General features: G+C 44.4%; 3 protein-coding genes across 4 annotated transcripts; all 3 read left to right on the forward strand.

Annotated features, from left to right (window-relative positions):
• Positions 1-192: 192 nt before the first annotated feature.
• Positions 193-5645, forward strand: LOC132463478 (mitochondrial fission factor homolog A-like). Its single transcript, XM_060059695.1, has 7 exons — positions 193-327; positions 837-1058; positions 1462-1643; positions 1915-2006; positions 2291-2467; positions 3928-4003; positions 4544-5645. The coding sequence occupies exons 2-7, from the start codon at positions 842-844 to the stop codon at positions 4673-4675; spliced, it is 876 nt and encodes a 291-aa protein (XP_059915678.1). The 5' UTR covers positions 193-327; positions 837-841; the 3' UTR covers positions 4676-5645.
• A 21-nt stretch (positions 5646-5666) lies between these two features.
• On the forward strand, positions 5667-9776 carry zgc:110269 (probable flap endonuclease 1 homolog). Of its 2 annotated transcripts, none has more exons than XM_060059694.1 (11): positions 5667-5854; positions 6029-6104; positions 6201-6303; positions 6484-6538; positions 6675-6736; positions 6856-6992; positions 7223-7283; positions 7426-7557; positions 8127-8272; positions 8788-8929; positions 9178-9776. In XM_060059694.1, the coding sequence occupies exons 1-11, from the start codon at positions 5773-5775 to the stop codon at positions 9304-9306; spliced, it is 1125 nt and encodes a 374-aa protein (XP_059915677.1). In that variant the 5' UTR covers positions 5667-5772; the 3' UTR covers positions 9307-9776. The 2 variants fall into 2 exon arrangements, with proteins under 2 accessions (XP_059915677.1, XP_059915676.1); XM_060059693.1 differs by having other exon boundaries at positions 5670-5854; positions 9175-9775.
• Positions 9777-9976: 200 nt separating this feature from the next.
• LOC132463238 (arf-GAP domain and FG repeat-containing protein 1-like) lies at positions 9977-12232 on the forward strand (the record flags this gene model as incomplete). Its single annotated transcript, XM_060059258.1, has 4 exons — positions 9977-10331; positions 11173-11266; positions 11687-11802; positions 12085-12232. Coding segments are annotated over exons 1-4 (525 nt in total), but the record flags the coding sequence as incomplete, so codon positions are not given.
• Between the last annotated feature and the right edge of the window lie 5 nt (positions 12233-12237).

The following is a 12237-nucleotide window of genomic DNA, read 5'->3' on the forward strand; positions in this document are numbered from 1 at the left end:
CTATTTGACAGATACCGCTAGTAGGGGGGATTGTAGGCACTTTTTCTCAAGTACCCTCCCGCGTTCTCTCCATCCAACCGAGTTGGTCATCAGAACACTTAGGCTCCGCTCTGGCGAACGCACCACGTCAAACAAAACGAGCGAATAATTACACACATTCTCCCCGTAGTAGTGTTGCCAGATTGGGCCAGATATCTAGCCCAATCTGGCAACACTGCCCTGTAGCCGCCTTCTGCCTCGCTCGTCGTGGCTCTGTCTGTTTATCTCATATGCCCTCCAGTCCCTGTCTGTTGATCGTATGAACTGAACATTGCAGACTCCCAAACGGTAAGTTTGGCAGCACAACAGGCCGAATGAAGCCGTTTTATGCGGATATGCCCGCACTAGCCAGCTAGCCTCAAGCGGTATCTCCAACGCAGGTCGCGTCCGTGACGCTCCTCACGGCCGAGAATAGACACTAGAGTTGGCATCGTTTAGCCTTTTAACACAATTGTCTATCTTCTGTGGTAGAATGACAACCCAATTAAACATTGTCAATGAGTCTTTATAACTAAATTATCAGACTTTGTCTCAAATCCCATAGATATTGGGTTGTTATTTATGGGCTGCGGTTCCCTCGGTGTCCTTTTTTTCTTTTTCTAAAATCCTCAACAAAACGAAATTAGGTCCAATATATTATTATTAATTTCAGACCACCGACAATTTGTGAAATGCAATAAAGGGTGAAAGATCATACACTGTAAAAAAAAAAATATATGTAATGTAACGTAAAAATGGCTCTCATTACACACTATTGGCCCATGTTGTATTAGCTTCCTTTTCCTTGATGTCTGTAGACTGTATGAGTGGGCAAACCTATACCTCACCCTCTGCGGAGGAGACCGAGATGAACCGCATCCACTATGATCTGGAGTACACAGAGGGCATCAACCAGCGCATGAGAATCCCAGAGACCCTCAAGGTGGCCCCGGACGCTCACTCCGGGGGGCTGCCTGTCCATCACCTCTTCCCCTTCCCCACCACGCTCATGCAAGTACCCGAGAGGATCATCATAGCGGGTAGGCATGGCGACTTGATTATTTTTATTTCTGTCTATCTTGGTCTTTGCTGTGATGTGTATCATTGACTATATGACTATTATCAATACAACAACAAGACAATGAATCATTGGTAGCGATGGAAAGGAATTGGAGACGGAAAAACTGAACCAGACAAATGAGTGAGTGAATTGTTCGATGAGGTACAGTGTAGTGAATCTTAATAGTTTTGTTGGCTTACGGGTAACTTCAGCAATCAGCTCATCTGTTTTCAAATAATGGTATGGATTTCATATTTTGCAAATCATCTAAAACTTGTTTAAAGGAAGTTCATTTCATCTGACATGCGGCAGAAGGGGATTTGTCTTTGGAAATGTTTCTGTTGGATCAAATGCCCATCACCATCATCTCTTCAACTCTTCAGGAGATGAAGATGACCCTCGGTTCTCCCGACCCCACGACCTGGACCTGATCCAAACCACTGGACCTCCCATGGACCTTCTGGACATGAAGGCCCCCCCACGGACCCTCACCCTCTCTGAGCAGCCCCTGGACTCCCTGGAGACGGAGCAGACCCCATCGCCCCAGTCCCACGTCAGCCAGGGGGTAGGCACACACCCATCAGGATTCATCCTAATTCGGTCCCTTGTGTTGTATTTCATCTGCTCTTATTCATACGATGTGTCATTGCTTACATTTCTATGATAAATGAATGCTAATGGGTGGTTGTGTGATCAGAACGCATCACTGAGTATTGTTGCGTCGCGTATGATTTATTTTATTCCACACCAGTTAAACCCACAATGTTTCTTGGAATCGACCAGCTTCAGCTTCAACCTAAACGACGTAGTAATCCGTGGTGGTTCTGAATCCTCAGGTGCGCTCTCATTCACGGTCTCGACGGGAACGGAGCGTGAGCGAGAACCTGGCCCCTCGGCATGTCAGCCACACCGGCCGAGGGGACATGAGGTGGGTGCTGCTGGCTCACTCGCACAGAAACCACAGGACATGAGTCGCTCAATCGATGGTTGAATCGACAGAAAGCTAATACGTGTTTATCTCGATAATCGTTGACTTGTTCTTTTGTAATTTGTGAAGCAGTTTTTGGTGTCTTTTCACTCTTTTTCTTTGAGCTGTGGTAACTCATTTATGGATTTATCTGAAAGACATTCCCGACACTTATTCAATCTTTCACTCTCACATCGTTCACATCTCCTTCCTCTCCATCCCCCTTCCCTTCCTACCCCCACCAGTGTGTCCCCGTCCCCCTCGGCCGCCCCCCCGCCGTTCCGGGCGTGCCCCCCTCTCTGTTCCCCGGAGGACGCCAACATCAGCCTGTACACAGCGGGGGGCGTGCTCTGCTACATCCAGTCCACCACGCGCCGGGCCTACCAGCAGGTCCTGGAGCTCCTGGAGGACGGCCCTCGCAGGTGACGCCTCTCCCTCTCCTCTGGGGATGTGTGGCGGGGGGACTCCCGTCTGGGTTAGGGTCCACATTGTTTGGCGTCTTAAGGCAGTAGCTCAGGAGGTTGAGCGGGGTCGACTGGTAACCGGAAGGTTGCTAGTTTGATCCCCGGCTCCTCCTAGCTGATTACCAGGTGTCCCTGACCGAGACGCCTAACCCTGACTGGCTGTCGCCCTGCCTGGTCGACTCTGCCGTCGGTGTGGGAAAATGTGAATGACGGCTTTAAGTCCCTTTTATCTAAAATGACCAACAGAGGATTCAGACTTGTTTATTAAGGAGAAAGCTGTGGATTAGGGTATCTAGCTCGAGGATGCCTACATTTAGGCTTTGGGGGACATTAGGATTGAACCCCAACCCTCCTGGCTTGGAGTCAGAACACCCTGCCAACTACAATTCCCTGTCCCCGGTACTTAATTCATTAGTATCTTGTCATATATTTGGCTTTATTTCAGTACTGTTGTGACACCCTATTATGATGTTATCACTTAATTGAAATGGCAATAATTCTCAGCACAACAGGATGAGAAAGATAGCCTCCAACCGGAACTGGAGTTAATGAGTTTATCCCTATACTATATGGTAGTCATTGTAATATGTGCACAACCAACACTCCATAGTTGTTGAACCTGGCTCTGACAATCGTTACCAGTCAAACCCTTAAGATTCTACTAATATATAATCAATGATATTTCTATCTATTTCTCGTGAAGCTGCATAACTTTCGCACCATTCTGGACATTATCTTGTGGTTACCTTAGTTTGTTTTATTCTGTAAATACGTCTCAACTCATCAGAAGCAAGTCAATGTACTTGCAGAGAAAACACTTGAAATATATTCTGCTGTGCTTCCTATGGAAACCTGTATAAATCATTAAGAAACCCGTACCAGTTGGTCACCTTATCATAATGTCTTAACATTCAACGTCTGGACTGACTGGTTTTCTTAGCTTTAAAGGGGTCGGCAAACCAAGAGTAAAGTCACATACGCCAACATGCTCATACAACTGTATTAAGCTGTGCTCATATACATGTATATTACACCCGTTTCCATTCCTTCTGATAATATTAACTACAAATCCACAAGGTGGCAGCAAAAACAAATATGATATATGATTGACCGCTTAATATTTAAAAGGCCCCTTTTTCTAACAATGGATTTGATTGTTATTAGCCATTACAAGCCATCGGAAAATCTGCCATGCGACTTGTTGACATCACAAGCGGGACTGTCCCCCTAGATGTATGAAGGATAGATCAGTGAACCAGCCTACCCAGTGGAGTGTAGCAACTGGTGGGCTTATCTAGCCATCACATGTCTAGGTGGACCCTAATCAGACTTAAACCTGATGGTAAAATAGGGGCCCTTTTAAAAATGGCTGGGGTTAATATCTAGCTTAATAATGCCCAACAAACTGTTGTCCACAGGACCCAGATGGAAATGACCCTTGATTTAGCAGCTGAGGAGTCCAGTTTGGTGGACGCGTCCTCCCTGCGACGTCAGGTAACTAACCGACACTACATTACCACTAGGAGGTAAACCAACTCAAAAATAAGCCGGAACGTACAGATGGATACGAGCGGTGTAAGAATGCCTCTTGGAGTGCTGATAGTATTTGATCTATCTAGTGAGGGGTCAGCAACCTGCGGCTCTGGAGCCGAATATGGCCCCTCTACCCCCCCGCTCCATGTAGCTCTGATTACTATTTTTTCTTTTAATAATAACAACTTTTTATCTTTTATCTCAAAGGGAACACCTCTCATTTTGGAGATCAAGGTGTTACTGTGACACTGAAATAGCAAAATAAAGTGTTTTAATATTTTGTTCTACAACAATACATTTCATAAATGCAACCAACTATAGGCTATTGGTTCTTTTATATCTAGTATAACTAGGTACAAAAGTTAGATGCTGTGTTATCTTCATTTTAGGGGTCGAATAGGTTTTGTGGCTCAAGATATATTTATTTGGTGGGAGGGACCAGAAATGGCTCTTCTGAGAGTGAAGGTTAACGATCCCTGATCTAGTGAACGGTTCTTTCAGATTGTGAAGCTGAACCGCCGTCTGCAGCTGCTGGAGGAGGAGAACAAGGAGCGCTCCAGGAGAGAGATGATTCTGTACTCTGCCACCGTGGCCTTCTGGCTGGTCAACACCTGGACCTGGTTCCGTCGCTAACAACCACCCACAACGGACCACTGGCCATTGACTTTCCCAAACGGCGGTGGTCGGATCAAATTCTTCCTTCCATTTTCTAGTCCTCTCCCTTGCATGGTCACAATGTGAACCAAGAAACAACCGCCATGTTAGTCCTCTCAATGGTTATAATCCTACAAACACTGCCCATGGGTGATAGTTTACAAATGGGTGGGGGGACTTATAAAAGGAGAAGCAATAGAGTGAGACAATTGGTTTGGGAAAGTAATGCTAGACTGGTTATCAGGTTATCAGGTTATCTTGTTATGGGTTGTGGTTCAGTAGTTTGATTGAATGTTGTTTTGCTCTTAAGTGTCATAACATGACAAAATCTAGAGAGGCCATAATAATTTCCCTAAATAATCATTGCGTCTTACCCAAAATAATGTACAACTGTGTGTATAATATTTATTTACAATATTTATGAGTATTGTTGCAACACTTGAGTTTTATAGTGTTTATGGAGCATTGTAGCAATTGCAAATACACAGTAGTTTAGTTCAACATTTTGATACCATTTATTATCTTGAGTCAAATGATGAAGGATAATGGTCATGTATTTTAATTTAGTTGGCAATGGTTTCTGGCAATGGATGTTGATGACCAAAAAGAGTAAATGCATGAAAGTTTTTTCCATTGATTCCACATTGTATGCTGGAAATAACTAGATTGCTATAAATATGTGTACTTGATGTCTGTGTATATAAAGTAATTATGTGTATATAAAAAAATATATATTTCATTCTGGATGAAAGATCAATGTGAACCATGTCCATGGGCATTTAGTGAGAAATCCCAACGGGCTTTCACAACAAAAATGCTACTTGCTGAATGAATATTGCGTCTGTGATGATGTACCTATACTGTGATGTTAGACATTCATTCTTTGTCTTAATGCAAATATGTATTATTTCTTAATACTTCAGTGTACATGATAAATGAAAGATGTTGATGATGTGTCTTTGATTGTACACCACTGACCAATACTGCCCCTATTGGTCCATCCGTGTTACAGCCAAAACACTAGTCCTACTGTTGAGGTAGCGCCAGCTAAAGGAAACTATTCCTATGTCATAACAATGGGGATCACAAAACTGGCCGATCTGATTCGCATCGCAGCACCTGATGCGATCTCTTATAAAGATATAAGTGACTACACAGGTAATACATTATAACTCGGTTTTCGTAGTATTCTATTGGTGGCTAATCCTAGTTAGCATACCCCTTTGTAATTCTGAAAGTAACTTCGCTAATGCTCACATACAAGATGCACAAAAACAAGGAGATCACACCATGAATATTTTGTGTATCTGTGTGTCTTCTCTCATTCATCAGGGAAGGTGATTGCGCTGGATACTTCTATTATTATGAACCAGTTCCGGACTGCTGTACCTAAACTCAACTTTCTAAGGTGAAGGTATTGGATAAATTATCAATTTTGGGCGCTCCTGGTTTTACCATATTAATTGGGCAGGTATCTGATACCTGTTTTATTCGGTGTCTTCAGTCCTATGACAGGTATCTTCTTCCGCACGCTCACCTTCCTAGAACATGACATCAAGCCCGTGTTTGTGTTTGACGGCAAGCCCCCTGGGGAGAAGCTGGCTGTGGTAAGTGTGGACAGCGGTTTGCATCAAGATGTGCGTTTCATAGATGTCTCTCGTCTGAATAAATAAGAATACGTGATATGCCAACGTGAAATTATGTTGCTATCGTTATTTGTGAGTCTGTTTAGAATATAAGTACCAATGACGTCTTGAAGACCAACAGCCCCCTGTGACTCCTTACAGCTGGAGAGGAGAGCAGAGACCGCTGGATGGAGCTCCCCAAACCGCTCTGGTGCTGGTAGGACCAAACCTTTAACATGCATTTTAGTATTGTACCGTCCATTCACTACTCAGCTTCACTTCACAACTTGTTTCCCCGTATTAAATAGTCCTGAAAGTATCAGTGACACGTTTTATTGTCTATTTTTTTTTAGCATCATCACAGACCAAGGAATGTCTTCAGCTCTTGAAGCTTCTAGGTGTACCAATCCTTCAGGTAGGCTTTCAGCAACAAGATGTCCTATTACTAAATGCTTTAACTCGAGCCAATTCCCCAGAACAGACCTATTCTAGCAGAGGCAGGACAATATTTGGATGCATCTCATTGTGCTCCAGGCCCCGGGGGATGGGGAGGCTCTGTGTGCACGCCTCGTGAGTGAAGGTACTGCGGACGCGGTGGCGTCAGAGGACATGGACACCCTGCCCTTTGGAGCAGGCCTCCTCATTCGTCAACTGAACGCAAAGAAGGACAGGTTAGAGCTGTACTCTTTACAGTGCTGTTTCTGGATTCTTGGATTCTTTAGTCAAATGTTGATGAAAGTAGAAACCTTGTTTTTTTTTATTGATTTCCACTTTTCAAAATGGTTCTTCAGAAATTAATGAGGGAAGAAGAAGATGACTGAAATGTAAAACAACTTTTCTAAATTTGATAAAAGATTGCTAATAGATGATCTATAAAATTCGAAAATCTACTTTATTCCAGTGAGGTTATCGAATATTCCTTACCCAAGATCCTTGAAAAGCTGAAATTAAGCCAGGAGGAGGTAAGGTCACTTTTAATAACATTAATTCACACATCGCTTCCACCTGACACATGGGTAATATATGTGTTGCGACAACATCTGTTGGAAATAATTTCCTTTGTAATTGTACAACTATACTTCCCATGGCCTTCCTCTCTACCAGTTTGTGGACCTGTGTATTCTGCTGGGCTGTGACTATTGCGACAAGATAGTGGGTTTAGGCCCCAAGAGAGCCCTGAAGCTGATCCAGGAACATCACACCATAGAGCAAGTGGTTCTGAATATCAACAGAAAGGTGCGGGATAGGACACCTTATGAACCCTTGACATCTTCCCCCTCTATATAAATATATGTATATATAATCATTTTAGTATCTCCTTTTGAGGTTTGAAAACTTTTACTGTCATATCTGTTATTTCTCACTGTATTATACTATAATATTTAACAATTACCGGTATATGCCGAAAGCTAATGGAATAGTCCTTCGGTCTTGGGGGCTATTACCGACTATTCACGGAGCCTGAGGTGAATAATTGTTTTAGTATATACTACATGTCAACACTCCGAAAATAAACAAGATAACACTTTTTGCCGGGATTTATTTGTTTTTATTAGCGGCTTATTTGTTTTCATTAGCGTGACGAGACGACCGTCACGCAATATCCCGAGTTTGAGATCTCTATCATGGGATATTGCCCAATATCCCGAGATAGCAAACCAATCAAATTGCGCCATCTCTAAACTGTAATATACTGTCTGCGATTATAAAGGACATCTTGTATTATTCACTAACTTCAGCATTGTAATGAAATCAGAGAATGTGTGAAACCAACCAACCTTTTTCTTCTTATTGCCTCACTGCAGACACATCCTGTTCCTCATTTCTGGCAGTACCAAGAAGCCCGGAAGTTGTTCCTGGAGGGGGCCCACACCGTAGCCCAGGAGCTGGTGTGGACGGAGCCGGATGAGGAGGGCCTGGTGCAGCTCCTCTGCACCACACATCATGTCAAGTGGGTAGGCTCATGTGGAGGTGGGCTTCAGTCTCACCTTATATAGAGCTAGTATATATATACATATTTATATTTATATATATAGACCTTGTAAGTGACGACCCATACTCTGCTCATACATTCAACATAGTTACCCTTACATTTTCCTCCATCATTTTCCTCCAGTCATTTAACGCTTTTCTCTCAAGCGGTTAACAGTGAGGCTAGGATTAATTCAGGCATACAATCAACATTGAAATGGCAATCGAAAAAAGCTGCGCAATCTTGTTGTTTTTTTTATTTAAAATTGTAGTTGATCGTTCAAATGGATCCATTATTACAACCAAGTAGAAACTTTAAAGAAGAAGTAAACATTTTTTGCCTGCAACTAAACAACTAAAAATGTAAAGCTTCCACTGAAACACAAAATGCAGGCCAATTTAAATGAGAAATACACACACAGGCCAAGACATATTATTTTTTTCTTTCTTTTTGTGTGTGTGTGTGTGTGTGTGTGTGCGTGTGCGGGGCCTCAGAGAGCCCAGGATCCGCGGGCGAATGGTTAAATTCCGTGAGGCACGGGAGAAAAAGCGGAAAGAAAGGGAGGAGGGGAAGAGCGGCCCCAGCAGACAGATGCGCATGGAGGACTTCTTCAGAGTCACCAGGAAGAGGAAACAGGTGACGCCCAATGAATCATCACGGTCATCCGGGCCAGAGCGTACTAAACACTACTCTCAATAGATTTAAGCCATTATCTATCATTCTTATTAAATGAACTAACTAAACAAAAGTTAGTTAGTATTAGTGGTGGCTTGGGACCTCCAGATGGACAGAAACAGCCCTGCTAATAGAAACTTAAACTTGCTCAAACTTGAATAAATAAAAGGTAATGATTGGGTGTCTTTCTTCATCTCTTCTCCTAGCAGATGGATGGTGCCGAGGCTGTTCCCAGCAAAGCAAGTAAAAAAAACCTAACAAGTCCTAGCAGAAAGCATTCCGTTGCGTCTCGGCCGGGGTTGGATGAGGACCCCAAGACCTTGCCATATTTTCTTTAAATCTACTGATTCATGTTTACCAGTCCTCCCACAAGAGACAGCACACTGGTCCTCCCAGCAGTGGTCTCCGAGGCTGCGTCCACCGCGACAGGGAAGTCACTCCAACACACGCCTGTCAATGAAGCACATAAAAGATGTTCTCGGGGTTCGCTAGACCCACGGACCACCATCACCCAGCGCTAGGGAGGGCTATGAAAGAGACCAGTGTGTGATCCCTGCTATTGATGCCTCTGGAGACAGGGTATGTTTCATCACAAGGACATTCAGCAGACACCTGCTGGGTGACGGGAGCCAAGGCGGGGACCAAAGCCTTGAATGTTAAGTACGTCAGGGTGTCAAGGCGGGAGATGGAGAACTAATTAGCTACCATCATACATTTATTTATTTATTTATTATGTTTCAATTTTGAGTCAACGATCATGTGCAGTTGTCAAGATTTTTGCAAATAAACAAATATTTGGTTGGATTTCTTGTCTGTATTTTCTGTTTAGATTTTATGATCGGGAATGCATCATTTACTGTTTTTTGTAGTTCGACATAAACTCTATATACAGTATATACCTAAGTTATCATGTAATTATAAGACAGGAGATTAACATTCTTACACTTGCAGCATTCCAATCCAATAGGTGGCGACTGTGTGCATGAAGTTATGTATTCCTCCTCTTTCCCACTCGGAAGAAGTCATTCATCAGTCAGCCAACTGTCTCCCCCAAACTAGACCTCTCGGCAAGGTGTCTGGCCGCCGCCGTCGCGGTACGTCTCCCCGGTAGACAGTCCCCCCATCCCCTCACCCACGTGACCTCACCTTGATTCCTCCAGCTGACAGTAGCAGTGAAGCAGTAGTAGTAGTGGGTCATGGCGACGAGTGCGAAACGAAAACAGGAGGACACACATCTGAAGATGCTCCGGGAGATGACCAGCCTTCCCCCGAATCGGAGATGCTTCGACTGCGACCAACGCGGCCCGACCTACGCCAACATGACCGTGGGCTCGTTCGTCTGTACCACTTGCTCTGGGGTCTTGTAAGTGCGGTTGTCTCGTTGTGTTGTTGTTGTTGTTGTTGTTGTTGTTGTTGTTAACGATGCAGTGTGTGACTGTTTTGATGTTGAAGGCGTTAGTTGTGTAGGGTGGGACCCCCTTGCGGTACCGTTAGCCAGCCTGCTAGGACCAGAACCGAGCAACACTTGTCTTAACCTGGGACTATCCGTCTTCAGGAGAAGGGTTCCCATGGCTTCGACCTGGATAGGTCGCATCATTGTTTGTGTTTGATTGACAGATGTTGTTTTTCTGACCGCTCGGTGGGTGGTCGATGTTGAGGTGAGAATAGGGGATATCGTAAGTTCATGTTGGTCCTCATCTTGGCTGCCCAACATCATGTCAGCAGTGCAGTTTAAAAGATGTTTGCTGCTTACTCAAATATGTGACTAGCATTATAAAACATAAAGTCGGAGGCAGAAGTGCCTCGGACGTCCGAACACACCTTTAGTATACAATAAAACATGGGGCGGGTGTTTTCTGCATCGCTGTTAGTCTCGGAAACCACAGCGAAACTCGCTTTGGAAACAATTGTCAACTTTGGTTTGGATTTTTACCGTATCGGTGGTCAATTGCCCACATGGAATAAATTTGTCTCTTCAGACTCTATACACTATAGCCTACTCAAACCCAGGCCACACTTGGGTGAATCCATTTAATCTGTTTTTATTATTGACAGATGATAAAAACAAGCGTAATGTGGTGATTCATACCCCACGCTACATTCATTTTTAGCTTTGGTTGTTGTTTTGGTATATTTTGGTGTGTTTTTTGTTGCATCTTGCTCTCTGCTGCGAACCTCTCCCCTTTCTGCCTCCTCACACACAGGCGAGGGCTGAATCCCCCACACAGAGTAAAGTCCATCTCTATGACCACATTCACACAGCATGAGATCGAGTTCCTACAGAAACACACCAATGAGGTATGTGTTTCCTTATCGGTATCCACGCAGCACACACATTTAGAAAAAGGCTCTGTGTGTTCCGCATGCATGTATCCTCTCAGATGTCTATCCGTTATGGGCTAGAACGAGTACTTTATTGGCAAATCACTGGGCTTCGCTCAGACAACTTTATTTGCATTCCTCTCCACCCTGCCCCCCCACACACACACACACACACACACACACACACACACACACACACACACACACACACACACACACACACACACACACACACACACACACACACACACACACACACACACACAAATTTACGCACGCCTTGTCACCCCCTCCCCCTCCCTCATGTCGAACCTCTCTCTCCCCCTACTCTCTCCGACTCCCTTAACATTCCTCTTCCCTGCCCCCCCACCCCATCCCGCCGACCTCCCCCGCCAGGTCTGTAAACACATCTGGTTGGGTCTCTATGACGACAGGACCTCAGTTGTTCCTGACTTCCGGGAACCGCAAAAAGTGAAAGAATTCCTTCAGGAGAAATATGAGAAGAAAAGATGGTAATCTGATTTCACTCTTGTTTCAGGACAGTCACAGACGTTCTTGTTGTTACTTGTCTTCGTGTTTAGTCGATGTCAAACATGTTGCTCAAAGATGGCACAAAAAGCCGGATCTTTGCCAGGAACCAACTGTTAATTGACTGCTTAATTGTATTGGAAACAAAATACACATATATGCATATCTATAATAATGTATGTATAAAACATGTGATAACAATAACAACCAACAGCCATCCGTTCTAATGTTAACATGAGACGGTTCCTCCTTCCCTGGGGGTCCAGGTATGTCCCCCCGGAGCAGGCCCGGGCAGTGTCCACCGTCCAGGCCGGCGTGTCGGGCTCCTCGGCCAGCAGCACCGGCAGCACCCCGGAGGTCCAGCCCCTCAAGACCCTGCAGCTCACCAAGACCCCCCCACGCCAGGTACCGGCTGGGTT

Source organism: Gadus macrocephalus, chromosome 8 (assembly GCF_031168955.1).
Source record: "Gadus macrocephalus chromosome 8, ASM3116895v1".
In the NCBI taxonomy this organism is placed as follows: domain Eukaryota; kingdom Metazoa; phylum Chordata; class Actinopteri; order Gadiformes; family Gadidae; genus Gadus; species Gadus macrocephalus.

Excerpts from the sequence above, each read along its gene's own strand:
- LOC132463478 (XM_060059695.1), top strand. The coding sequence starts at position 842 with ATGAGTGGGCAAACCTATACCTCACCCTCTGCGGAGGAGACCGAGATG. Across the intron at positions 1,644-1,914 it reads AGTCCCACGTCAGCCAGGGG|GTGCGCTCTCATTCACGGTC; the intron begins GTAGGCACACAC and ends CTGAATCCTCAG. Across the intron at positions 4,004-4,543 it reads CGTCCTCCCTGCGACGTCAG|ATTGTGAAGCTGAACCGCCG; the intron begins GTAACTAACCGA and ends CGGTTCTTTCAG.
- zgc:110269 (XM_060059693.1), top strand. The coding sequence starts at position 5,773 with ATGGGGATCACAAAACTGGCCGATCTGATTCGCATCGCAGCACCTGAT. Across the intron at positions 6,304-6,483 it reads CTGGGGAGAAGCTGGCTGTG|CTGGAGAGGAGAGCAGAGAC; the intron begins GTAAGTGTGGAC and ends GACTCCTTACAG. Across the intron at positions 8,273-8,787 it reads TGCACCACACATCATGTCAA|AGAGCCCAGGATCCGCGGGC; the intron begins GTGGGTAGGCTC and ends GCGGGGCCTCAG.